Raw genomic sequence first — 27,314 nt, forward strand, 5'->3', positions numbered from 1 at the left:
AAGAAAAAGTATTTGCTATGGGCAGGGTGCACTTAGTTTGCAGGGTTATTGTGATGCAGACATGGCAGGTGACTTGGACACTCGTAGGTCCACTAGCGGGTATGTCTTTACAGTTGTTGGTGGGGCTGTTTCTTGGTGTTTCAGATTGCAAAACATTGTTGTACTGAGTACCACTGAAGCTGAATACATATCAGCCTACTGAAGCTTCTAAGGAAGCTATATGGTTGAGCAGACTTGCAGATGATCTCGGCATGTCTATGGGTACTGCAGTTTTGGGATGTGATAGCCAGAGTGCTGTGTATCTGGCTAAGAATGCCGTGTATCATTCACACACAAAGCATGTAGATGTGCGATATCACTTCATCAGACAGATTCTGAAAGATGGTCAAATCACATTGACCAAGATTAAAACAGAAGATAACCCTGTAGATGTTCTCACTAAAAGTCTAAGCAGAGCTCAGCACAAGCATTGCATTTGACTAGTGGGAGTTGGTTAGCTAGAGATTCATATCGGACCTTTAAGTGGGAGGTTGTTGGGATATAAAGGCCCAGTGACCTCTGTGTATATAGTACACGCACACTGTACATGTGAACGCACCCTTTATGTGTCCTAAGTATAAATACATTTTATTCTTTGTGTATCAACACATTGTTGGTACACTCTTATCATCTCGGACTTTCACTCTGCTCACACTCACTCCAGCCGTCACACTCATACGCTCACTCTTGCTCGATCTCAAACTCTCTCAGCTGTGTCCTTCCAGTTCCAACACGCCAGACTGTAGATAACAACAAGGGATAACTGAGATTGCGATGGCCTCTGCGAAAGGGGTGTGGGCAGCAAGTTGAAAACACCTGAAACCTGCAAAAATGAGATTTTGATGCAACAGAAGAAGAAGAGAAGTGGATGCCGAACCCGCTACCGGTCTTTGCCTTCATTAGAGTGGAGGACCTTTGCCGCTGTCTGAGCAGATCCAGCTCTGATGCCATGTCAAAAGATGATGTACCAGCGAGATAGTAGGGTTGGCGGGGAGAAACACGGAGTGAACTCGGCAAACATGGAGAAGAGAAGAGAAAAGAGAAGAAACTCTGATGAATGGAATGGTGAAGATCTGAATCATGGAGTGAATGTGATACAATGAAACAAGGGTGCCATAGCACAAGGAAGATGAAGAAGACAGCCATGAACCACGAACCACAATGTCCTCCTGAAGGGGTGTGAGGGTAGTGGAGAGGTTGGAGAGAAGAGGTGACAGACTGAATGAATTAGCTGTAAGGAATGAATGAGAGAGTGGCCTATAAATAGGCACAGTCAGTTTAGGATGGCGCCCCTTTTTGGGGCTGCAAACCCTAAATGCAAAACGCAGAAATGCAAAAACGCAAACTATAGGTGAAGGGTTTCTCAACAGAAGGACTATTAGTGGCCATGCTTTCAAAGGAGACCTTTGTGTTTCAATTGCTAGACATCTCCTTTGACAGTTTGATGTGTTATGTTTGATGGAGTTGCCCCTTTTATACTTAGGCTTCTTCTTCTTTTCTTCACTTTGAAGGTATTTTATTTCAAGTTTATTTCACACCATGGATCCATTTGGAACCTCTTCTTCATCTTATACCACCTCTTCTCGACTACTTTGGTGGTCATGAGGTCTCAAACTCATTTCTCTCTTCATGCATTGGTGATGCATGTTTCACACCATGGATCCATTTGGAACCTCTCCTTCATCTTATACCACCTTTTCTCGACTACTTTGGTGGTCATGAGGTCTCAAACTCATTTCTCTCTTCATGCATTGGTGATGCATGTTTCCATTGTCCTAAAGCTATTTGAGGCTCAAAAGTTGGATGATTCCAATTATTCCGTGTGGAGGGTGAAGGCCCGTCACATTTTTGATACCTATAAGATGTGAATGTTTGTCTCTTGATCTATTCCACACCAGATTCCTACACTTGATAATGGTGCTTCCTAGGATCAAGTTTACTTATGGGATAGGGTCAATGCTAGAGCTTTGACATTCTTTTCTGTTAGTTGTGTTGAGAATCAGCAATCACACTCACTAAAACAACCTCTTTGTATGGAGCTTCAGGGTCAAGGATATGCAGGCTAACCTATCCCATATGCACAATGGTGCCTACTGCAGTTTCCTACTTTCCTATAAAGCATTGTACTTGCTTCCTTTTCTAAATGCAATGATAGTACTCTTTTCTTTTCAGTGAAGTGTCAATGTCATTGTCCACATACACAAGATTGTGTTTATGAGTCCAAGTCTCAATCTTGGAACCTAATTTACTTGTGTAACAAACAGAGTCTTTTTCCATGTTGAGGTTTCAAGATCAGCAGCAAATCAACATCAGAATTCTGAGATTTTATCAGTAGAAGAGCAGAATGCAGTGTGTCAAGAGACACAGTTAGTGACAGTGTGAAAACACACTATGTCAGTGTTGATGTTGAGCTTGATTCTTGATTCTTCTTGTTCGGGATCGTTCGGTCGTTCTTCAATCTTCTCAGGTCTTTCCCCTCCTTGATTTGATGCTGGGTCAATGGATTAGAGTGATAGAGGCTTGGGTTGAGTGTCAAGAGAGAGAAAAACTGAGGAAAAAAAAGCTTGAGAAATTTTGGCTATGGTGGAATTAGGGTTTCTGAGACAGGGGCCTGGTTTTTTCAACATTGCAGGAGCTATACTCGATCATTTTCAAAAATTTTTACATGCCTAGGAAGCTGACTTCATGGGCTATCAAAGCCCCATGATAATCGTTAAGATCGTTGGCAGTATGGCGTGCGCAGGCAGCTCGAACAGATTCGGCGCAGTTCAGGATAGGTTTCCACGATTTCTGTAATGCCAGGGTCAGGGCGCAGCAATGTGATCGATTTTCGTGCCAGGATGAAGCGCCTTGAGTAGAGGAACAACTCCCTAGAAGAAATCAAGAGCTGAAGTGGCCTGGTTGAGAAGTTATTGAAGCTCCAAGTGAGGTAGGTCCTGTCTGGCTATGGCAGACACAGAGCAGAGATTGAGAATTTTCACAATGCTGAGCTTCGGATAGTCAATTCTCCTGGATTGATGTGATACAGGGAAGCTTCGTGAGTTGGGAAATACTTTTCCAGAAGGAAGCTCCAAGAGATTTGACCTGTGGAGTGAGATATAAGCAGCTCAATCTGACAGGGTGCTGCTGGCTATGGCTGCCATGAAAGCTTCAGTGAGAGTAGAGTTGGGAGATGAAGTCATGAGTTGACATTGAGCTAGATTGAGGTTGAGAGAAATCAAGAGAGGCTGGAGAAGCAATGCCATGCCCAACTGGGCTCTGATACCAAACCTTGGGACGCGGACCTTGCAACTACTTGGCAAAAGAATGATGACAGAGCCCAGGCCATTATCAAACTGGAGCTAGACGACAGTTATATCCACCATGTGGATAACTGTGAGACCTCACAGGATACATGGAAAAGACTTGACACCCTGTTCGGTGCACAATCTAAATCATCAAAGTATGGTCTCCTGATTGAGTTCTTCAGGCTTGAAATGAAGTCCAGCACATCACTTGCCACACATCTCAATTACATGGAAGGACTCCTAACCCAACTTGCAGGTATCAACATTAAAATGGATGAAGATGTTTGCATCGGTGTTCTACTTAAGAGTTTGCCTCCTGAATATAATAATGTATCAACAACTTTAATCAACATGCCAAATCCTGAACTTGTTGATATCTAGGTATCTCTGTTAGAAGAAGAAAAGAAACTTAAAAGCAAAGAAGAGCTCAGCACTTCAAAGGATGAACAAATGTTATATGTAAACAACAGATACAAAGGTAAAAAGGAACCGCTCTTCTGTGACTTCTGCAAAAGGACCGGACATACTGAAAAGTTCTGTCATGCTAGGAAGAGGTCTCAAAAGGCCTATCTTGCAGTTGTAAAAGAAGAAGAAGACCATGGACCAAAAGATGAAGAAGAAGATGAAGATGAAGACCACCAGGATCGGAAGGACAAGACTCATCAGTCCTTCTACTTCTGATAGTCTGTTTTAAAAGCCTTGTACTTCCTTGCCCTAATGCTTCCTGCCATAAGCTTTGTAAACTCCTTATGTAACTTGGCATTACAGTCGCTGTACACTTTGTGAGGCCCCTGTTACAGCCTCTGGATGTCCATCATGTTTTGGTGTCCACACTTAGCCTTTTCTGCAACAGCCTCTGGTGTCTACCATGTTTGTGGTGTGCCCACACTTTGCAGATGGTTCTTATTACAGCCTCTACACACTTTGTGCCTTTCTAGTTGTGATTGAGGAGGGGTGTTGAGAATCAGCAATCACACTCACTAAAACAGCCTCTTTGTATGGAGCTTCAGGGTCAAGGATATGCATGCTAACCTATCCTATATGCACAATGGTGCCTACTGCAGTTTCCTACTTTCCTATAAAGCATTGTACTTGCTTCCTTTTCTAAATGCAATGATAGTACTCTTTTCTTTTCAGTGAAGTGTCAATGTCATTGTCCACATACACAAGATTGTGTTTATGAGTCCAAGTCTCAATCTTGGAACCTAATTCACTTGTGTAACAAACAGTGTCTTTTTCATCATGAGTCCACACTTCTCCTTCCATCCTCCATAGCTTCTGCCTTTGCCATGCTCTAGATCCCGCATTTCTCACAAGTTGCATTGACAATGTGTTGGTTTATGGAAAAGATCTTGACACTCCAGCACAAGTGGGGACTGAACTCGAGGATCTCTATGAGGTTCGCACTTTCTCTTATTAGCTCACTTTGGAGATGTGGGTTTGATTAGATGTCTCTATTTGAGTCTCCTACTATGATGGAGCACATCAACAAGATGGAGTAGATTTGATTTGAGTTGGCATCATGTAGTTGAGTGGTGGATTCTAGGGGCTTGGCAATTATCCTTATTACCCATCTTCCTTCTCCTAGGTGTGATGTCTTAACTCGTGAGCTCGTGGAGACTGTAACTTGGGAGGAGTTAGTTCTTTAGTGTTTGAGTAAGAGGCTTGGCTATTATTCCCCTAGATACTAGTTTTCTTAACTCGTGAGCTCATGGAGACTGTGACTTGGGAGGAGTTAGTTTTTGAGTAAGAAGCTCGGCTATTTAAAACCTTTGGTGGATTGAGACTAAACACCAATGCTTTCACAATAGGTTCTAGTGGGGGAGGGAAGAAGGAAGGGAAGGGTAATAAAGATAACAAAGGGGAGAAAGAGAAGAAAGGATCTTCCAAGAGGTGACCTTATTGTGGAAAGGGTATCCATATGGAGAATCAATGTTGGTAGAAGCATCCCCATCTACGTCCTTCTAAGACACTCTGTTGTCCTACATGACTACAAAGGACTCTCCCTTGCAACATTAGGTATAGAGTGTGTGTTTATCAATCTTCTTGGTTCATCAGGGAGGTGAATCTTTGGTATCTTTAGAGTCAAAGCCTTGGTTGATGGATAGTAGTGCCACTAGCCCGTTTGACTCCTCATCATGGGAGTAGTTGTAGGATGTCAAGGGTAGAGGAGATCGATCATTGCACTGTTGGTGACAAGTCTTCAGTACAATCTCTATTATCAACCTAATAAGGTTGGAGATCAGTGTTCGAGGCCCTTATGCTCTACATTTGGGGTTTTAAGTTATTTTTGTTTATGCTATTACATAACAAGGTTGGAGATCAGTGTTCGAGGCCCTTATGCTCTACATTTGGGGTTTTAAGTTATTTTTGTTTATGCAATTGGAAATGGGTTGGATAGGAAGACACCCTAAACCTTGCTTTTTATCTAATCATGATTCCGTGATTAGAAGACGCCGTTCGATGGGTGAAATAGTCCCATGGATTAGATGCGACACTTGTACAACAAGTTGCAACGTCGCATGATCTTGTGGTTTGATTACAAGAGAATGGCCAATTCCTCGGAATGAGATTGACAGATTCTTACGCAAGTTTAACCTGCAAGAGGATGAGTAGTCATTATGTTATAAAGTTACCAAGACAAGGGAATTAGGTATTTGCTTGGAAGCAAAGGACCAATCAATAATTTGGAGCAACATATTCGCCATGATTTTTCTGTTAATAAAACCTAAGGTATTGGTTAAGTTGGGTTAATAGGGTACGGCCTTAACCCAAGGACAAAAGAGAGAACAGACAAACCCTTGGGAATCTTGCCAAGTCGCAATTGATCCCGCATCGAATGAAGGATTCACTCCTTAGCAGTTGGCCAAATAACGACCACTGGAAATGATTGTGCTTGTAACAGTTTAGAGGGCACTGTTTGCTTTGTTTGCTCAAGGAACTAAAGGATGAAAATATATTTAATGCTTCAGGTTGAAGGCCTGAAGGAAAAGACAGCCTCAGTTACCCCCGACTGTCTGCCTGACCCTAATCAAGGGGGTTGTTAGCCGCGCGAGGAACGTGGATCGAACCTGCCGTGTGAAGTCTCTCCGTTGGGCACTACTTGGAGTAGGAGGACGCTTGGGTGCCAGGGGAGGCTTTGGCTGTAAATCCCTTGCGTTCCAGGCCCTGCACAAGAGGCCGACGGGACTCGGGATTGGATCTTGAGGCCCGCATACTAGTCTACGGGCAGAATCTTGGATTAGTAGTCCCTGTGGATTGCTGGATAGCCTTCGGGCGGATTATGGATAAGCTTGCGGGTTGGACTTTATGAATGTATTCCAAAGATAAATATGATAACGTGTTGAAAAGGAACTTGTTTGACACTGCTTTTCTATGTCAAGTGCTAAGATTACGTGAAGGAATCGGTGTCTAACGGGCTAATTAAGGAAGCTGCTTGATGCATGTCCAACTAAATGTGGTAGTTGGGCCTTGCACAAGAGCCTGACGTGACTCGGGATTGGATCTCGAGGCTTGCATACTAGTCTACGGGCAGAATCTTGGATTAGTAGTCCCTATGGATTGCTGGATAGCCTTCGGGCGGATTATGAATAAGCCTGCGGGCTGGACTTTAGAAATGTATTCCAAAGATAAATATGATAATCTGTTGAAAAGGAACTTGTTTGACATTGCTTTTCTATGTCAAGTGCTAAGATTACGTAAAGGAACCGGTGTCTAACGGGCTAATTAAGGAAGCTGCTTGATGCATGTCCAACTAAATGTGGTAGGTAATTAGACAATTAAAGCAACCTTGAGGAAAGTGCAGTGGATGTGGCCATGGGTCCGTCCTACGGATGGGTGGTCCCGGTTTGCCGGGAACTTTTCTCAATCATAATGGATAGCAGGAAGATATTCTCAAAGGAAATGAATAGCAAGGGCGTTGACCTAGAGGCTAGGCTATTATAACCCCGGTTTATGCTGTTTTAGGGGAACGGAATGGGACTATGCCTTATGGCAAAGAGGTCGAGTCTTGCATCCCTCTCATTTCCCATTCTCCTTGAACCAAGTGCAGCGTGAATCTGCTTCGGCCCTAGCGTTTTTGCGTAAAGTAGGTCGCCTGGGGTTCGACGCTAGTTGCCGTTTAGGAAATGACCATTAGGGGAAACCCTGATTCAGGTCGGTCCTAAGTGGGAACGGCCAAAATGCTTCCGCTACGTGGCAGACGCAGAAAGTCCTAGATTGCAAACCCCGTAACATTCCATGGGAGTGCCGGGCGGAGCTTTCTAGACCTCCTTTCCGATGGACTGCTAAGACGTGTCATGAAGGGAACAGGTGGACACGTTACATTTAAGTAGTTTGAGTCATTAGAGGAAGAGATTTTAGTCAATCTCTATTGTAAACCCTAATTTATAGTAGAAATCAGGATTTTGATAGCTGCCTTGGGATGCGTTCTCAGAATTGAGAGCCTAGAACTTGAATTCTAGCAATTGAAATTGAGAAATTTTGAGTAGATTCAAAAGGCTAGCCAACCAATATTAAATTTGGGGTTGAATTTGTCTTTCAAGGAGTAGGGTGAAGGCTAATTCCCAAGCAAACCAAGGGGCAAATTGGTTTGGAGACTTGTTGGCCAATTTTGATAGCAAGATGCACTTGGATTAGCGGAGGAGATCAGAAGATCTTAGTTATACTCCATCTATTTGCAATAAAAGTTAAAGAAATATTGCAAGGGATACTAGTTTTGGGGCCAATAGGGTGCCCAATGTCCAATTAAAATATTGCAAGGGATATTAGTTTTGGGGCCAATAGGGTGCCCAATGTCCAATTAAAATGGTAAAGTGGGGCAAATTGGTTTGGAGGCTTCTGGTCAGTTTTGATAGTAAGAGGCACTTGGATTAGCAGAGGAGGTGAGAGGATCTTAGTTGTACTCCATCTAGTTGCAATAAAAGTTAAAGAAATATCGCAAGGGGTGCCATTTTTGGGGCCAATAAGGTGTCCAATATCCGAGATTAAAGTGGTAAAGTGTGCACTTTCAATTTATGTGAATTTTATGTTTGTTGTAATTAGTGTTAAATCATGTTATTTACCACCTTATTCAAGGGAGAAGGTTGGTTTTAGTGGCTCAAGATAGGACCCATCATGTCAATCTCAACCATGATGTTTAAAAATTCAAGATTCTAGAACGGGATGATCTTAAGGTCAAGTTGGCTGAATATCAACGATTACTTATTGAGCTTTTCACTATAGGGGCTCTTAAGTCCCCGTATGACTAGGTTACATTGTTCCTCAATAAACTTCGAAATAAATATTTTGATTGCATTCAACAAAGTGAATTCATAGCTAACTATGTTCACATTTTATGAATTTAAGGGTTAGCTATTGTGTTATGCTTAGTTGTTCAATCAATTTCACAATACTCACTTTTTAGAGGGAGCTTTTGTCACTTCTCAAAAGAGACAACAAGGGAAAGGTAAGAAGGCACAAAACTAAATTCAAAATCAAAATCAAAATAATGAATCACAAGGGAATACCCAATCTTCTCTCACACCAGGGTGGTAGTGTGTGCTAAGAAAAATAGGTATTATCAACATTGTCAAAAGGCTTGTCAATTTTGACAATGAGTGTTGCTCAAAGGCTAGATCCACCCAACCAGAACCCAAAAATTAAACCCTCGTTCCTTAGTCTTAAGGAAACCCCCAACATGGGAGGCAAGGTATTGGCAATCAAAATCAAGGGCAGTGAAGATCTCAAACTCACACAACTATTGGTAACAACCATCATAGTTGGCACCATTCTCAACTTCAGAGGCCATGTATGACTGGTTTCTGTTGGAGCATCGATGGACTCCCATCCTCATGCTCCCCTAATGAGGCAATCACAGAGGCCCACTCTACCTGACCAAGTATGCTCTTCAGCTGCTTGAATTGTGGATAGTGGAGCCATACATCACATTATACCATTTGGGACATTTTTCTCAACCGAGCCTCTACAACCAAGAATATTCAACGTGGGAATAACTCCTCAGTCAAGACCTAGGGTCTAGTTTGCATCAAGTTTGATACTGATACCAATCCTCATCTCGCTATGTTGGACAATGTCTATTATGTCCCCCAACTTGGGGTGAATCTTCTATCCATTCAACAACTTTGTTGATTGGGATAAACAATCTTTTTTACTGCGACCACAATTGAGGTGCTTGATGGCCAAATTGGTTTAATGGTTGCTCATAACAAGGTACAACTTAGTGGCTTCTATATAATAACTTGTTTCCTCTCATAGCCAACCACCAAGGGCTCTAAGTTCCATTGATTTTAAACCCTAGCTTTGCTTGAACACTAACGAATAAAGAGCATCTCATGCATTTTCGATTAGGATATCTTGGATATGAATCTCTTTATGAGTTGTCACACCATCATATGGCCTTTCACGCTTAAAACTACCTTAGGATGTTTGTAAAGCTTATTAGTTTGGGAAATAGTACCGCACTCCATTTCCTACGCAAATCACTCATAGAGCTAAGGAACCTCTTAGGTTGATTCACATTGACCTTTGTAGACCAACATCTACTATCGCCATCAATGGTGTGTTGTACTTCTTTTTTATTGTGGATGACTTTTCAAGATATATATGGGTGTACTTCTTAAAGCATAAATCTAATGCCTTCACATGTTTTCCCACATGGATGCTCTTAGTGCAAAATCAAAGGGGTGTCTGTATAAGTACCATGAGAAGTGGTAGTGATGGTGAGTTTGTCTTCCATGAGTTCTTAGAGGCCTTATATGAGCATGGTATTTCTCACCAGCTTACCTCTATCAACTCCCCTTCTCATGGAGCTCTCAAGGAGTACGATGTTGGTTAGCATAAAACATGGCACAATCTTACTAACTATTTTGTTGTGCAAGACATAAAGTTTGTAAAGATGTTCGACAAGGAGACCAACCAACTCGTAGCTTTTCAGGGTCATCTTTATATGAATAAATCGAGCCATTTTCATCAATTCGTCGACCACAACCGAGATTGCATTACTAGCTTGATTTGTTTGGGTTAATCCTATCACAAATTCCATAGAAATGCTATTTTATTTTCTATTAGAAATTTATAAAGGATGTAATATCCCTGCTTATTTGTGTTGTTCAACTTTATTAAGCTGACATTGGAGGTACTTACGCACATAAGACTCAACCATAGTCTTAATGAGTGGCCAATAAAAGTAGCAAGTAACCAAGGCCAAAGTCCAGTATATGGTAGGTCTTGATCATTGGGCACACATACTTTGCCTGTTTAAAAAGAAATCCATAATAAAATGCTTTTCCACTATCTCTCTCTTTGTTGCCAGCTTTGGGGTGTTGGGACCGCTAAAGCTTCTTAGGCTACTAGATCCCTCTTGAAATAGTTACTAGACCTTACCGAAGTGAAGATCATTTTGGCATTGCCCCTTGAGAGGAATATTTAAAAAATATGTTGAAAATAATTTCTTTATGAATTACATGCATCTTAAATTTTGTAGTGTAGTGAAATGCAACAAGTAAATTGTCAAGTTTTCTTTTTCTTTATTTTCCAAGTAAATAAAAAATCAATCAAGATACCTTAGTACAAAAAATATGCGTTCACATGTATATAGACTAAATTCAAGTTGTGAGTTGATTATGATTATTTGTATGGAAATTATTGGGATTTCATTGGAAAAGTTATCTTAATCTTTGTTCAAAAAGAATTGTTTTCTTCAATTATTTTGCTTGATTGATTTTGATTGAAGTACAAAATGATTCTAATGATATCCATGCCCTTGATAGTCAGATAGGATTGAGGAGTTGTACCTTCTTCAAGGCCACACTAAAAAACTCTTCACATAGAGTTGTAATAAATTGCCTAAAATGGCCAACCACTGCTTAAAAATGTATGATTATCTATATAGGAAGGTTCTTCATATTAACAGTCTATACAACTCGTGTGAGTCTGACTTATGTCGAGTATGACTAGGTATTTTAGGTATTTTTGAATGCCAACGGTGGTATCAGAGCCAGTTACTTCCATCACCAATGCTTGCTTCCACCTTCCTTGCAACCATTGCCATTGAGCACCATACCTTGATCAGCTGTTGTACAAAGCCATTGCCATCACATTGGCTTTCGTTGCCTCAACTTGTGGCCATCTATGGTTGCATGTCACCATGCCACCATTGTCGCAACCATTTTGTTGTTCCTTTGTAGTCTCCGCCACATCAAGAGTAGTTGTCAGCATTAATTCCAAACTGCTGTAGCCTACTAGGCTCCATGCTTTCTCCTACAGCCATTTTTTATGTTGCCCCTGCATTGTGTGTAGCATGCATTGACCTGCGCATTAATTATTCCACCTGTAGCCATAAGAGTCAGCTTGCCTATACAAGTAGTCACCTTACGTAAAAGGAATTGCTTTTGCCCATTCTTGTCTAGTTGCGCCTTGCTTGCAGGCCTACAATCACACCTATTGGCAGCCGCCTTGTTGCCCTGGTCACTCATTAGCAAACATGCCTCACTTGGTATGCATTTTCCTACCCGTGTGGACATGCCTTACGCCCAACAAGTTTGTGACAAATAGGCCTCACTCATTAGCAAACAGGCCTCACTTGGTATGCATTTTCCTACCCGTGTGGACATGCCTTACGCCCAACAAGTTTGTGACAACTTGTCATCCTTTTTGCTGGTAGTTAGGGTCGTTGCCTCTTGGTCGCAATCATTTAACCATGTGTAGGTTGTCATGGTTGTCTATACACCTTGTTGCCTGCTGTGTCCAAGCGGACACGTACACCACCTTGCAGTCAAATTTCCCATGTCAAACCAAATTTTCCAAAGTTCTATTTAAAGAAATTTAGAAATTCTGCAATTCTTCCAAATTCTTCATCAAATTGAAGAAATCTAGTACTAGTCAGCAACAAATTTGGGGATTTTTACTAAATTGGCAAAATTTCACCCCAAATTTGCCATGAAATTTGGGGAGTTTTAAAAATTTGGCGTTCTTCATTAAAATTGAGGCCAATTTCTCAACACGCATGACATTAGGCATCATTCGGGTAAAAATTTTCACAATATTTCTTTGAAATTTTCTAAATTTCTCAGTAAAAATTGGGGCTTTTTTGGCATTCGAGCTTAATTTCACCTAAATTTCCCTTAATTTAGAGCTTTTTTGAAATTCAACAAATTTCATCAAAGTCGAGGCTCAATTCAGCTTCAAACATGACATTCAACATCAATTGGGTAATAATGTTATTTAACTTTTTCAATCTCTCTTCAAATTTTGGGGAAAATTTGGGGCTTTTGCCCAATTTCACCTTTGAGCCACTCGAAATTAGGGGCTTTTGCCTAAAATCACTGTTTTTGGCCTCAACATGCTCCAAAATCATATTATTTGGCTGTTGGTCCTGTTTTTTCTGACATTGAAGGCAAATTCTATTGTTTTGGCACATTTATTGGCTGAATATTCTGAAATTCTATTGCTGTTCATGTTATTGGAGGGTTTTCAGCCATTAATCTCTGATTTTAGCATCTCACTAATTGCTGCCTTGTTTGGGTAATATTCTATTTTTGAGTTTCATTATTTTCAGCATATTTCTCTCCCTCCTTAGCAAGAAAACAGCAAGAGAAAGATATTATTTTTCATATTATTTGACTCCATTAAAGCGACCAACATTTCTCCTATTAGTGTTTCATCATTATTTGGGCATTTATTTTTTGTCTTTTCACTTGAAATTGATTATTTTATTGCAGATTTTCATTCATGGCCAGCCATAGTAGTGATTTGTTGGGCATGCTTGGCATTGTTGACAAGCTTGATGGCACCCATTGTTTGATGTGGGTATATATGATGGCACATGTTCTTGTTAGAAAGAATCTATGGAATATTGTGACCGCGGCCCCGAGCGAAGGCCGATTTCCCCAACACTAGCACCACCTCCTGCCATACATCGAGAGGTGGCTCTCATGATGCCGAGTCATCTTCCTCTACCACATCACCTCCCATTGAAGGGAATATCATTCCATACATTTGATCTTGAAAAACAACTAAGTATGCATGGGGTCATTTAACATCCTTGTATCAAGTGCCAAATTGCAGCATTACAATATCATTTCCAGCAACCATCTACTCTCCTTTATGTTGGTGTTCTTCGTCCACCTTTAGCTCCCCAATTTGTCATCATTGAGGGGAGCATACTTCCATCACTGATAGAATACATGTCCTCATGACAGCCCTTCCCCTTAAAATCATTGCAATCGTCCTCGATTACATTGCCAGATGCATCAAAAGATAAATAGTGGATTGGAATTTCCACAAGGCATCATAGTTAACACAACATTGTGCATTGTTGTTCAACCATTCCATTTGCCCAACACATGTTGAAAATTACCAGCCAATCATAAAATAACATAAGACTCACAAAGAATCTTAAAAACATTGCCAGATTATCATGTGGCTTGTCTATTTCTTATGAGCTCAACTCATATGGAAAAACCAAACCATAGCATGGCATAACCAAGCATTTACAATGGCTAAGATATCAATGGCATCATAACATATGTTGTTGTCCATGAAACCAGATGTAAACCATTGAAAACTGAGCATAATTTGATGATAAACTGATCACTTATTGATCTGAGAACTAATCATAAACTGTTGCAAATGTGAATCCAAACTGATCACAAACTCATTGCAAAAAACTGACCAACAATCAATGAAAAAATTGATCCTAAAAGTGACCATAAACGGTTCTCAAGCTGATAAAAAACTGAGTTGAAATTGATCAGAATTTTTGTCTCAAAATTGAGGCGAAATTCATACCAAATTGATCATAAGCTGATGCTTAAGTATAGTTCTAGTGCCTAGGTGAAATTCATACTCATCTGCATACATCTCAAAGTGACTAGTACACTAAGTAGTGACCTCATGGTAGACATACTGTCAGTGCACTACCTTGGATGCATGCTGAATATATCCGAGATGCACTACATATGAGAGCTATCCATAACTGGAGGAGTGGAAGTGCTACCTCCCCCTTAAGCATTGGACAATACTCTCCACCCTTGCTTTGCTGAACTTGACCGAGCCCGAACTAAAGTTGGCTCTAGATGAAAGGCATCTAGAAAAAGCTGCAACAACCAAGGATGGTTTGCCAAGTCATCCTCTTCTATCCATTTGGCATCAATTGGTGAATAATAATGAAATTTCACCAAGCATCTCTTGGAAACTTTACCTTTGGTCTTTCTTTCCTTATGTGCCAAAATTTGCTTGGGTATCAAAATCTCATCGAGCTCCTTAACCTCAGGTTAAATTTCGGCAGACATATTCTTTGATACATCACCATGCAAAGATCTCAATGAACTGACATGAAATTCATTGTGTATTCGCCAATGTGGAGGTAATTTCAGCCTATATGCCACATTGTTGATTTTCTCCAACACCTGGAAGGGCCCATAATATCTCATACTCAACTTCAGATACAATCTTTCTCTTCCTTTCATCATTTTCAGCCTTGCCTTTTCAAAACAGAGCAATACATAATCACCCTCTACAAACTGCAAAGCACGTTTGTGGCGATCAGTTGTCCTCTTTTACTTTTGTTGCGATCTTTGAAGTGTATATTTTATCTTTGCATAGGCTACCTCCAAGTTTTTCACATAACGATCATCCTTAAAGATCTTATCCTTAAATTGTAGAATAGGTGGTACCTTCTTGCCACCCTCAACCACCTTAAATGGAGCTTTGCTCGTAGAACTATCCACTGTGTTGTTAGTCAGCCAAGGGCAATTATTGCTGCCATTGTATCTTGTGGTCTGAAACATAGCACCTCAAAAGATCTAACACTGTGGAATTTGCTTCCTCAGACTGACCATTTGTCTTGTCTGCGGATGGAAGGATGATGAGAATTTCAGCGTGGTATCCATATTCTCAAACAACCCTTTCCAAAATAAACCGGTCACTCGAAGATCTTGATCACTAATGATCGACTTTGGTATACCGTGATACTTAAAGATGTGTTGCAAAAACAATGGTGCCATATGATGAGCCTTTGTTTTCTTCCTTATCAGAATGAAATGGTCTTGTTTGCTAAATCTGCAAATGATAGTCCATATCCCAATCATTCCATATCGGAATGAAATGGTCTTGTTTGCTAAACCTATAAATGATAGTCCATATCCCATCATTCCGTGTAGGTGTCTTAGGAAGCTTAAAAACAAAGTCCATTGCAATGCTTTGCCAAGGCCTATGTGGAATAGGCAAGGGCTGCAACAAACCCAACATCTTTTGCCTATCATGCTTTAGCTTTCGGCATACGATGCATGCCTTAACAAACTGTTCTACATCATGCCTCAAAACTTGCTAATAAAAGAAGTGCTCCACTGCCTTGACCATGGCATCAATACCTCTGTGTCTTGCATACGGAGGAGCATGACTTTCAATGATAACTCTAGGTCTTAATTGCTTTGTGACACACAGTCGTCTACGCATCATCAGAAATCCATCTCTTAGCACAAAGTGTTCATGCCTTTTGCCATTGCAAAGCTAATCATAAACATTAGCGAAGTTAGAATCAACAACATATTGCTATTTCATGGCATCTAACTCTATGTGATAAACCATGCTGACGGCTGAAATTTGTGGCTTACATGATAGTGTTTAGCTACAACATTCTTTTTACCATCAATATATACAATTTGAAAATGAAACATAGAGAGAGAATTTACCCATCTCATATGCTTCCCTGATAACTTTGTTTGTGTCAAAAAGTATCTCAAAGTTTGAGGATCTGTTTGCAGTGAAAAATCAGCCCCCAACAATAATGTTTTCACGTGGACAGCGCATGAATTACATAGACATGCAAATTCTTTTCTGCACCGTGGAGGATTTGTCTCTCATAAGTCACAACTCATCCGTCCTGCATAAGAATAGCTCCAATGCTATCACCACATGCATCACATTGAAATATGAACGACTTCCTTAGATTAGGCAACACAAGTGCAGCATCTGAACTTTTCAAATGCTGAAATTTTCACTACTGTCCATCTGAATGGCACATTCTTCTTGTGCAAGGCATGCAATGGTGATGCAATTCTAGCAAACATGTGTACATACTTCCTGTAGTAAGAACATAAATCCAAGAAGCTGCGGATCTCATGCACATTCTTGAGCATCTAGCTTATTCCAAGTTGTCATGGTGTCCACCTCAAAGGTACTTGCCAATCAAATTGATGCAAACATTTGCTTGAATTGTATCCACGTTGACGGTGCTCTACCTTGCATCAAACCTTTGGCTTGCAAAATCAGGTGCCTCAAGCCCACTAAAGCAAGGGATTGAGTGGTAATCCCGGCTATGGAACCATGCGACCAGCCTTTCTCCTCGGATAGGGTGGTAAATACCTTGATTAAGCACTATTTAAAACAATTAATAAATTCACAAAACTGAAATGCACACTTCACCAGATAATCCGGGACATTGGACACCTTGTTGGCCCCAAAACTAGCACCCCTTTCGGTATTTAGAAGAAGTTGATGTATAATGGGATTCTCCCAATCCCTTTTGGTATTCCAACTTTCCTTGCTGTCCAAAATGACCAGTAAGTCTTCAATCTGATTTGCCCCTTGATTTGGGCAGTTAATTGACCTTCACCTCTTTGATGGAGATGGAAAATGCCCCAAATTCATTGATTTACTGGTCCCTCCACTTGAATTTGAATCATAGGCTGAGAAATTTCAGATTTCTCTGTTGTAAATCCTAATTTGCAACACAAATTAGGGTTTAGCATCAGCCTTAGGAACATGCCAAAAATTGGAAGCTCCAAGACTTCGATTATGGAGGAGGAGAGAGAGCTACTATTGCAATTTTCTAGCTATTGGGTGATCAGCCTAGCCATTAGTTGCTACTAGTTGATTAGGAGGTCATTGGAGGCAGGTGACAGCCCTTATAGGTTGACTATAGGCAAGTGACAACAATTTTGAGGCCCACAAGGGGAGGCGATTGCATGTGGGACTCTTGTCGATGTTGGGTTGCAGTCAACCAACGATTCATGGTAGGATAGCATTAATTTCAGCCAATTTGGGTGATGAAGCTTGGGAATTTCTCTCTTCAACTTCCTCTCTTTTCTCTCGGCCTATTCATAGATTTGCTCAAGAGAGAGCCAAATCCAATCCCACGAGGGTGCAAGTAAGAATTTACAGTAGAAATTAGGGTTGACCAGCTACCTTGGGAAGAGTGCTAAAAAATTGGGGTGTAGTACTTGAAATTCAGCAGCTGAAATTTGGGTATTTCAGAGAATTTCAAGAACCCAACCAGTCCACATCAACTTTGGGGAAAAATTGTCTTCCAAGGGGCAAGTTAATTAGGGCACTTGCTGGTTTGCAAAATATCTCCATGTGTTATTACAAAGGTCTTAAAGTCACCCTTGCCCTTGTCCAGTTAGATTGTTGTGTCTTGGGAAAATTCCACATCAAGAGGTTTTTCCGAGCAATGATTAAGAAAAACATTCATTACATTGGAAATTGCCGATGCTTATACAAGATGGACTTATTCCTCCTCTAGTTTTATGTCCAAAATGTTAAATATTCCGGGTACATACATCTAACATAACATCACAATGCTTAGGTGGCATGATGTAAAACTTCTCTAAATCCGGGTACCTTTGAATATGGACCCTCAGCTCAACAATGATAAGTATAATTGGCTCAATTCAACCAAGCAAACCAAACTTGCCTCACTCATTGGCCCCATCTACTATGGATAGATGCTTAATTGTCATGCCAACTTTGGGGATATATAATTTGCTCATGCACTTGGGTCAAGGAAGATTGAGGCTATTTGATCCTCCTCTAGTTTTATGTCCAAAATGTTAAATATTCCCCAATGTCCTAAAGTAATCATCTTATTAAAACCTTGTGGCACCAAAGCACATCTAACATAACATCACAATGCTCAGGTGATTGCTAATGCTTATACAAGATGGACTTATTCCTCCTCTTGTTTTATGTGCAAAATGTGAAAATTTCCCCAATGTCCTAAAGCAATCATCTTATTAAAACCTTGTGGCACCAAAGCACATCTAACATAACATCACAATGCTCAGGTGGCATGATGTAAAACTTCTCTAAATCCGGGTACCTTTGAATATGGACCCTCAACTCAACAATGATAAGTAAGGCCTTTGACTTTTGATGGGCTGGAATAGCCTTGGAATGTTCCAATTATGGAGCAATTGCTTGAAATGGGGATACAAATACCTAAATCTAGGGAAAATGTTTACTCTCTAGGTTTGCTCTAGGTTTGGATTGGGCTTCTCTTTGACTATATTTGGAATCATATGTTTGCAACAAGTGTAGGGCAAAACAAGTAGAAATGGGCCAAAAATGGTAAGACTTACGAATGTCCTAGACCTAGGGAAAACATTCATTTCTAACATCTGAATTGGGCTTGTCTTTGACCATATTTTGGAACCAAATGTACACAACAAGTGTAGGAAAAGATGGTTAGAAATGGGCCAAAATTGATAAGGTTTTTGACTTTTAATGGGTTGCCATTCCACGAAAGGCTATTTTCTATAAGTCGAATGGCCTTGGAATGTTCCAAAGTATGAAATGGTTGTTGAGAATAGGGTTGGGAATGTTCCAGCCCTAGGGAACATGTTCGCCATACCTTCCCTTGTGCAAGCCTCGGCCCTCCATTCACAACTACTTGAATAGCATAGGAACAAGTAAACCCCATTCCAGGAATGAAAAGGTAACAAGACATGAAAAAAAAGGTAAAATCAAGAATTTTTTTATAATTCTAAGATAAATATTAAAAAGTATTCAAAAATGCGCTAAAAGCATCACTTAATAATCATATTGCATTGGTTCAAAAAAAGAAGAAGAACGTTGCACTATATACTAAGACCACTTGATGGTCCAAAATCAGTATATACTAGATAAGAAAGAATATTTGTAAGGAGAGGACCTTCTAATTCTTGGGTGTGAATCACTCAAAATAAATGTTCTTATAGCCTTTGTATGTTCAAATAATTGCATCCACTTAAGCAATATGTTTAGCCTTCAATTGTGCATTGAACAGAGAGAGCTGAATGGCCCATTTTAGGGTTTCTTCAGTTCTCATGTGTCTAGCCCTGAATCTTTTAGGGTTCCTTCACTTGTCTTGTGTCTCGCCTAAGGCTTCTATATATGCTCTACTCCACTCTTAGTTCTTATATCACAAGCACTATTGCTAGCCATCATTGTATTATTGTCCTACTGGTATTGTATTGCATATCTTGTGTCTAATTTACAGTAGAAATAAGGATTTTACAGCAATCTCAAGAAGTGTGCCAGGAGATTGAAGCCTTAGGACTTGAATTTTCAAGACTGAGAATTAATTCTTAGTAAGATTCAAGTGAGAGACCAGCCAACATTCGAATTCGGGGAAAATTTCATTTCCCAAGGAGTCGATAAAGGCCGATTGTCTATTTTATGGATTGCATTCCCTCGTGTTCATGTGCTCTTTCTTTCTGTCTATGTTCACACTTCCTTTTGATGTTTTGAAGCATCTTCGCATTCTCAAATGATATCAGCATAATATCAAATGACCTCAATACTAGTTATAGCTTTCCATGGTCTACCTCTTCCTTCCTAGTTGGGGATGTGAAATTTTGATGCTTTGCTTAGCATTTGATTGAGTTATTAATCAAATGTTCAAATGTGAGGTGCAAGTTAAATTAATTCACAATGTCGAGCAAAGGACCTTGAGAGGATGCCAAGGTCAAAAGTTGTAATAAAATGTATCAGTTAGGTACTGGTGGTACCTGGTGACAATTATTGGTCTAGGACAATGTATTAGCCATTAATGTTGGTGGTGACATTAGGAACTAGGCATTAATTGATTAATTAATGCTGTTTCTTGGGCTGCGAAAAGCTTAGGATAGCTTGGGTGGCAAATTGGTACATGCAATTTAATTTTCCTAGCATAATTATTTTTTTGAGCAAAAAATTTAAAGATGAAAATTAATTAATTGGGCTGAAAATTGCTAAAAGATAGATAAGGAAGGTTGATACTTGACAAAACTTCCCATGCAAAATGTGGGAGGGCTGTTTGAGAGAGAGAGAGAGAGAGAGAGAGAGAGAGAGAGAGAGAGAGAGAGAGAGAGAGAGAGAGAGAACAAAATCTTTTCCAAAGTAATGGTGAATCGGCTCCATAAGCATCTCCCTACCATTGTACATCCTCTTCAATATGGTTTCATTAAGAGTCGAAACATTTTGCATAATGTCTTGAATGTGCAATTGGCTATTGACTATGCAAGGCACTCTAATCAGGAGGCGGTATTGATTCAATTGGACCTGGAAAAGACTTTTGATTATTTAGACTGGTCCTTCATTGCAGACCTTATGTCTACTATGGGCTTTGGTACACGGATGGCTCGTTTGATTTACACCATTAGTGTTGCGGTGTCTTTGCGAGTTATGCTGAATGGTGGTGTTACCGAGCCTTTTGTCCTTGCACGTTCTGTGCGACAGGGCTGCCCTTTGAGTCCTCTCTTTTTGCCCTTGCGACTCATCCGGTTCTCTCGATGTTATCTCAGATGGCAGCTTCTACTTAGTTGGCTGGATTGTCTCTTCCTTTCGGACAGCACTTTATTAGTCGATCCTTGGCTGATGACAGCTTTATGATTTTGCATGCGGATAAGGATAATCTTCGCAAAGCATTAGATGTTTAGACTCTCTTTGGTCAAGCTTCTGGTCTTCATATCAATGCTTTGAAATCAGCCATTCTCAGTTGCACGGAGTCAGATTTGCAGTCACTGGACTGACAGGGAATGGTTGTTCCCCGTGGTTTCATTGTCAGGCATCTTGGGTACCCTTTGGGTGTTGATGTTTGGCCGAAACAACTGCTAGAGTGGATTTCACAGAAATTGACAGCTAAGTTTCTGTATTGAAAGTCACAGGCTTGGCCTTTCCATGTTCGTCTCAAAGTTGCTCAGACAATTATGTTGCCAATGCTCACATATTTCTTGCCATTGCTGCCTTGGACTCCCACTACATTGAATGCTCTTACTTAGTGCATTTGTTTCATGTTATGGAAGGACTCCTTACATGCAGGTATTTCATGGATCTCTTGGTCGCATGCATGCACTCCCAAACGCATGGGTGGTGGGGCTATTTTGGATGCCGAAACTCATATGCTGGCACTCCGTTGGTCTCTTTTTCGTACCATGTGCTTAGATCATCACCCGTGGGTCTTGATAGCCCGTTATTTTCTTGAGAATCACGGGCTGGTGCATGGTAGTACTCAAATTCGGAGCTCCTGGTGGCATGTTCTTAATGTAGACTCTCGGTTTTCTAGTCCTGCATCATCCTTGCTTGCTCACTTGGTATGTTCCTCGAAATTGGTTCTCAAGAAGGCTCAATGGCATCCAACCGAGGATCGCTTAGCCACTAACTCTTTTCAACAGGAACTGTTGGCAGCCTCGCGATTACTTTCTTGGGAAGGCAAACATGAGCTTAGACCAAAATTTAATCGTATGGCACGTTTGGGCTTGACTTCAGTTGCAAATGCCACCCTTGCTAGTCGCAACGTGTTGATATCGTTTCGTACAGCCAAAAGGCTTTTCAAGATCCCTCGTGGATATCGTGATTTATGGGGATAGATTTTGATGGTGCTCTAGAGTAGACAACCCTTTCTTGCCCTTGCTACGGATCGTCTCTGGCAGGATTGGGACCTTGCAGGCCGTCTGAATTTGGAAAAGGCCTCAGCTAACCAGGTGTATCATCTTCTGATTAAATATCATCAATGGCTGGTTACTAAAGCCAATACTGTATGGGGATTGCGTAAATCTCGGTCATGGTGGAAGGCAATTGTGATGGAGGGTTGGATGAACAAGACACCTTTCAAATGCAAGGTCTTTCTTTGGAGGGTGATGATGGGTGGTCTTTCTCTTGCTTCAGCCCTTTCCAAGCGTCGAATCTCCAACGGCAATTGTTTCTTTTGCACCACCAGTGTGGAATCGGCCCGTCATCGATTCATTTCTTGCCCTCTTACTAATAAAATCTGGTCACTCTTGTTGGCAGTTTGGCGAGCAGTGGTTGGTTTCTCGCTAAGCCCTTTGGACTGGGTCTTTATGCGGCCCAAATACCCCACACTGGCTCAGTCGCATGTGAAGATCTTGTTTCACTTTCTTAGATATTGGGGCTGTTGGCACAATTGGACCATTTGGAATGCTTTTCTTTTTGATTCAGCCTATAATGTTCAGGGACATATTGCTAGGCTTAAAGGCCTCTTGCATTGGCAGATAGATCTTATTCGGCACTTTGATTTACTCCTGCGGGAGGACTTACTTCCCTGGCATAGGGCAATTTCCTTTGCGTCGTTGCCATGACTTTTTGTAATTCTTTTGTAGTCTAGTGCTTTAGAGAGAGAGAGATTTACATGCGATTGCTTAGAGCCATCGTGTATCTTGTAATCATGTAAACTTGTACCTTTTCGTAATTAATATTACCTTTTACGAAAAAAAGAAGAAGGTGTTCTTGTGGAGACTATTGATTGGTGGTCTTCCTACTGGAGAGGTTCTACGTGCCCGAAAGATCTCTGCTAGTCATTGTGTATTTTGTTCTACATGTGATGAAACATTGCTTCATCTTTTTGCCTCTTGTCTAGTAGTGTGACAGATCTGGTGCTTTATTTCTCGCGTCTGGTTCTCGGCGACTCAGCTCCGGATAACAGCCCGGTCATGGATTATGGGAAAGCTGCCCTCCATGCCTTCTTTGCATTTTGATTATTCCTGCTTGTTCCAGTTCCTTAGATGGACTGCCTTGTGGCATATTTTGCGAACTTAGAATGCCTTTCTTTTTGATTTGGTCTCGGGCATCCATGGTCATGTGGCCCATATTCAAGGTTTAGTGCTATGGCAAATTTCTTCTATGATATCAGCTGACCTGGTTCTTCCTGACATTGCTGCCCACTAGCTAGCCATTGTTTGCTCTACACCAGCAGTGTGATTTTCTCTTTGTGACATAGTTCTAATAGTCTTTCGTCACTTTCTTTGAGGACCTGATGGTCTGATGCAACAGAATGTAAACAAAGAGAGAGAGAGAGAGAAAGAGAGAGAGAGAGGGCATTTCTTTGATGACCTGATGATCTGATGTAAATATTTACTACTTAATTCAATTATTATCACGAAAAAAAAGAGAGAGAAAAGAAGAATTTCAATTGCAATCTAGTGGGGAGCGGTGTTGGATTGTTGCCACCTGCTCTTGGGGCCATTTCCCAGCCATTGGACCCTTTTGGTGAAGGCGATTGCATATTCTTGACGTTGGGAAGGTCGTGATTGTTGTTAGTGCACTTTCTTTTGAAGATTACAGCCTCTGATACTCCAATTGTCAATGGTGAACCCATTCAAGACTGGAAAACAGGGATGATAGCTCAATTTCACCAATTTCTTGTGATAAATCTCTAAACTCTTTCTATCTATGGTTTCTTCTAGGAAGGTGCAATTGCAGAAAATTTCCTTCTAAACCCTAATTTGCAGCAAAAGGTAGGCTTTGATAGGCACCTTAGGAAGCGTGCTGAGAAATTGAGGCTGTAGACTTGGAACTCAGCTGATAAAATCGGGGGATTTCAGTGAATTCCAAGAGAGCAGCCAGCCATAATTGAGTTTGAGGCAAATTTCTCACTCAAGGAGCAAATTGGAGGTCAGTCCCCTTCAAAATCAAGGGACAAATTGAATTGAAGACTTGTTGTGTTTCTCGGGCACAAGGGGCATCGAAAATTGAAGGAGATTGGAGAGCAATCTTGACATTCTTAAATTAATTTCAATTCAAGCTAAAGATATACCGCAAGGGATGCCAATTGTGTGTCCATTGTTTGAGATTGATCGGTAATAATATCATCTTAGTTTATGGGAATTGCATGCTTGGGAATTCCGAGAGACCAGCCAGTCATAATTGAGTTTGGGGTGAAGTTACTCACCCAAGAAGTGAATTGGAGGCCAATCCCCTTCAGAATCAAGGGTAAACTGAATTGAAGACTTGTTGTGTGTCTTGGTAGCAAGGGGCATTGGAAATTGAATGAGATTGGAGAGAAATCTTTTTGTACTTCAATTAATTTCAATTCAAGATAGAGAAATACGGCAAGGGGCTTTTTTTTTGGGGCCAATTGGGTGTTTGTTGTCCAAGATTGATTAGTGACAATTTCATTCCGGTTTATGTGAAATGGACTACCAACTTTGATTTCGATCGTTCGGCAGCTAAGTGTGCAGTGATTGGCGAATTTGTTTCTACCTCTAGCTCTAGTGATATAGTAATCCCCTTCAAGTCACCAAGCCAGAGAGGGTAGTGGTGGGGCTTGCTAGCCTCACTGGTTTCTTGATGTGGTGGTTCCTAAGGGGGGACTTGCCGCGTGCATCAGATTAATCTGGGCCCCTGACGACTCATAATCCTGGAGTTGGTGTGGTCTAGGTTCATGATGGGAAATTTGGACAACGAGCGTACTTAAGAGTGTTGTTCTAGAGGCTTGTTCTGTGCAATTATAGGGGGGGAATGTGGTCTCAAACAAGTGCTCCAGATGTTCAAGCTTTTGTAGCTCCAGAGGGGGGTGGCAAGAAGAAGAAGGTGGAGTGCTTCTTCTATCGCAAGAAGGGGCATCCTAGAAGGATTGCAAAAAGCTAGCGGTTTTTTGGAAGAAGGGGAAGAATGGCAAGTGTGACTTAGACTCTTCATTATTCTTGAATTTCCTCTCCGATCTTGGTCATGCGGCTAAAGTTGTAGTGATTGAGGAATCGGTTTTCTAGTTGTAGGGATGTCGCCATACCTTATGAGCTATTATACCGCATCATCTTGCATCCTTTGAGAGTAGGATGCAAGATGATGCTAATCATCATTCTGCCAATTGTGTGCTTCATCTGAGATTGGCTTATGCAGATCATGGAAGTGGGGAATGCCAATTGAGAGTAGGACCTTGCCCATTGTGTGCTTCATCTGCCAATTGTGTGCTTCATCTGCCAATTGAGAGTAGGACCTTGCCCATTGTGTGCTTCATCTGCCAATTGTGTGCTTCATCTGCCAATTGAGAGTAGGACCTTGCCCATTGATTCTGAGATTGGCTTATGCAGATCATGGAAGTGGGGAATGCCCCGAAACAGCCTTTTACAGGACAACCCGAAACACGTTTCCCTGTCTGAAACATTTCCATGTGGCGTTTTCCCTTTGGGACATGTTTCGGTTCGCCCCATTTCCCAACAAGCCCGAAACGTTTCTAGCAAAACATAGGATATTTTTAGGGCTTTAAACGTAGCGTTATTCATTGTCATGTTCTTTACGCTTGTTTAAGCATAGCATTATTAATCGTCACGCTCTTTACACTTTAAACATAGTGCTTAAAGCATTAGTAATTCCTTATTCTTTACACTTTTTTCAGTGTCATGTTCTTTGAGCATTATTAATGTCGTATTAAGTGTTTAATGTTTTAATGTAGCGTTTTCTTTAAAACTCATAACGTTAACTAGTCGTTTAATATTTAATGTTTAAATGCTAAATGTTTCATTAGTTAAGCTTAAATCGTTAAATATTTACTCTTTAATAATTTGAAACGATTAGTCTTAGAGTCGTCTATATTTGTTTCAACTTTCTTCGTTACGAGGAGGATGATAATGAAAAGGATTTGCCTAAAACAACTTGCAACATGGATGAGGAAGAGGGAGAGAGAAGAGGAAGAGAAATTAAGAGATGATAATTAGTTATTACTCTCTCTCTTGTATGGTTTTGCACTTATTCAGAATTGTTGTTTCTTTGCAATCAGCATATTAATTATGCGCTGAAATCCTTTTATGCATCAGAAAGCTCCTTTGAGCTTATGCCTTTTGTAGAACTCTTTTAAAGCTTGGAAATTTGACCCCTTGCACAGCAGTATGAGATGGTGTTTCCGTTTTCCCCTTCCAGAAATTTAATGTTTCCGTTTCTCCGTTTCGCTCAACTATGCTGCAGATGTCAATTGCTCAACTTATTTTTGTATAATGTTTGTCTTTGCCATTATTGCTAGCCACTGATATTGTTTTAAAATTACTCTTCCCTGAATGCGGCTGATTGCCTAAATATCAACATCCCAATTCTTTGGGCTGATGCAGGCAATAGCATTAGCGGCTTGTTATGCTGGAGAAGGCTCTATTCTTATCACATGTCCAGCAAGCTTACGGTTAATGTGGGCCGAGGAGTTGGAACGCTGGCTCCCATTTTTACTGCCGTCAGATGTACATCTTGGTAATGTGATTTGCACTTGTGTTGGTGAAAAATAGTCATTATTTTTCTGATCACTAACCAGACCTATTGTGGAGCTGCCTTGCTGCAGTTTTTGGCCGCCGAAACAATCTTAAAGAAAATGTAAAGACTCCTAAAGTTGTGGTGATCTCTTACACAATGTTGCGACGATTAAAAAAAAATCTACTGCCAAGGAAGTGGGCCATGTTGATAGTGGATGAATCACACAATTTACGGTGCACCAAGCACAAAGAAGAATGCGAGGAGGTACTCCTGCAATTGAAGGTTTCAATGCATGCTGTTAAAGATTTCAACTTTTCAAATCCTAAGCTTTTGAAGCTGCTAATGCTGCATTGCCTTTCAATTGTGAAAAGTCCTTCTGTAGTCTATACTATGAATACAATATCTGGGTCATTGAAACTGTAAATTACCTTGTTGTAGTATGAACTAGCAGAGGCTAGTCCATCACAAGGAAAGAAACACAGAGGCTAGTCCATCACAAGGAAAGAAACACATTTATGCACACACTCCACATTGTCCTTTATTTCAGTTGTAGAGCGGTAGGGAGATTTCTTGGTCTTGCAACCTTAATCCAACTCGTATTCATTAGAATATCTTAACTTTTCATACCTGTATGATCAGCATGTTTTAATAGGACGTTTCAGACTCCAGTGTTGTGTGCACTGTAAAAGTTTGATGAAAGTTTATTTAAGTGGTCTTAATTGATGATGTGTTAGTGTGAACTTCCACTAAGAGTTAACTGGTCATAAATGACTACTT

General features: G+C 40.7%; 1 protein-coding gene across 5 annotated transcripts in view; it reads left to right on the top strand.

Annotated features, from left to right (window-relative positions):
• The window catches only part of LOC148016329 (SNF2 domain-containing protein / helicase domain-containing protein / HNH endonuclease domain-containing protein), a 184,994-nt gene that overhangs the window by 17,377 nt on the left and 140,303 nt on the right, over positions 1-27,314 (top strand). For all 5 annotated transcript variants that reach the window (XR_015688020.1, XR_015688021.1, XR_015688022.1 and 2 more), the window contains exons 3-4: positions 26,405-26,537; positions 26,626-26,801. Coding sequence is in view for 1 of the 5 variants with exons in the window: in XM_087663656.1 (XP_087519782.1) it covers positions 26,405-26,537; positions 26,626-26,801 (309 nt within the window). In the remaining 4 variants the exon portion in view is untranslated. The remainder of the gene's footprint in view (positions 1-26,404; positions 26,538-26,625; positions 26,802-27,314) is intronic.

The sequence above is a fragment of the Lygodium microphyllum genome, chromosome 23 (genome assembly GCF_053477565.2).
Source record: "Lygodium microphyllum isolate KBCC chromosome 23, Lygodium_microphyllum_v1.1.10, whole genome shotgun sequence".
NCBI lineage: Eukaryota > Viridiplantae > Streptophyta > Polypodiopsida > Schizaeales > Lygodiaceae > Lygodium > Lygodium microphyllum.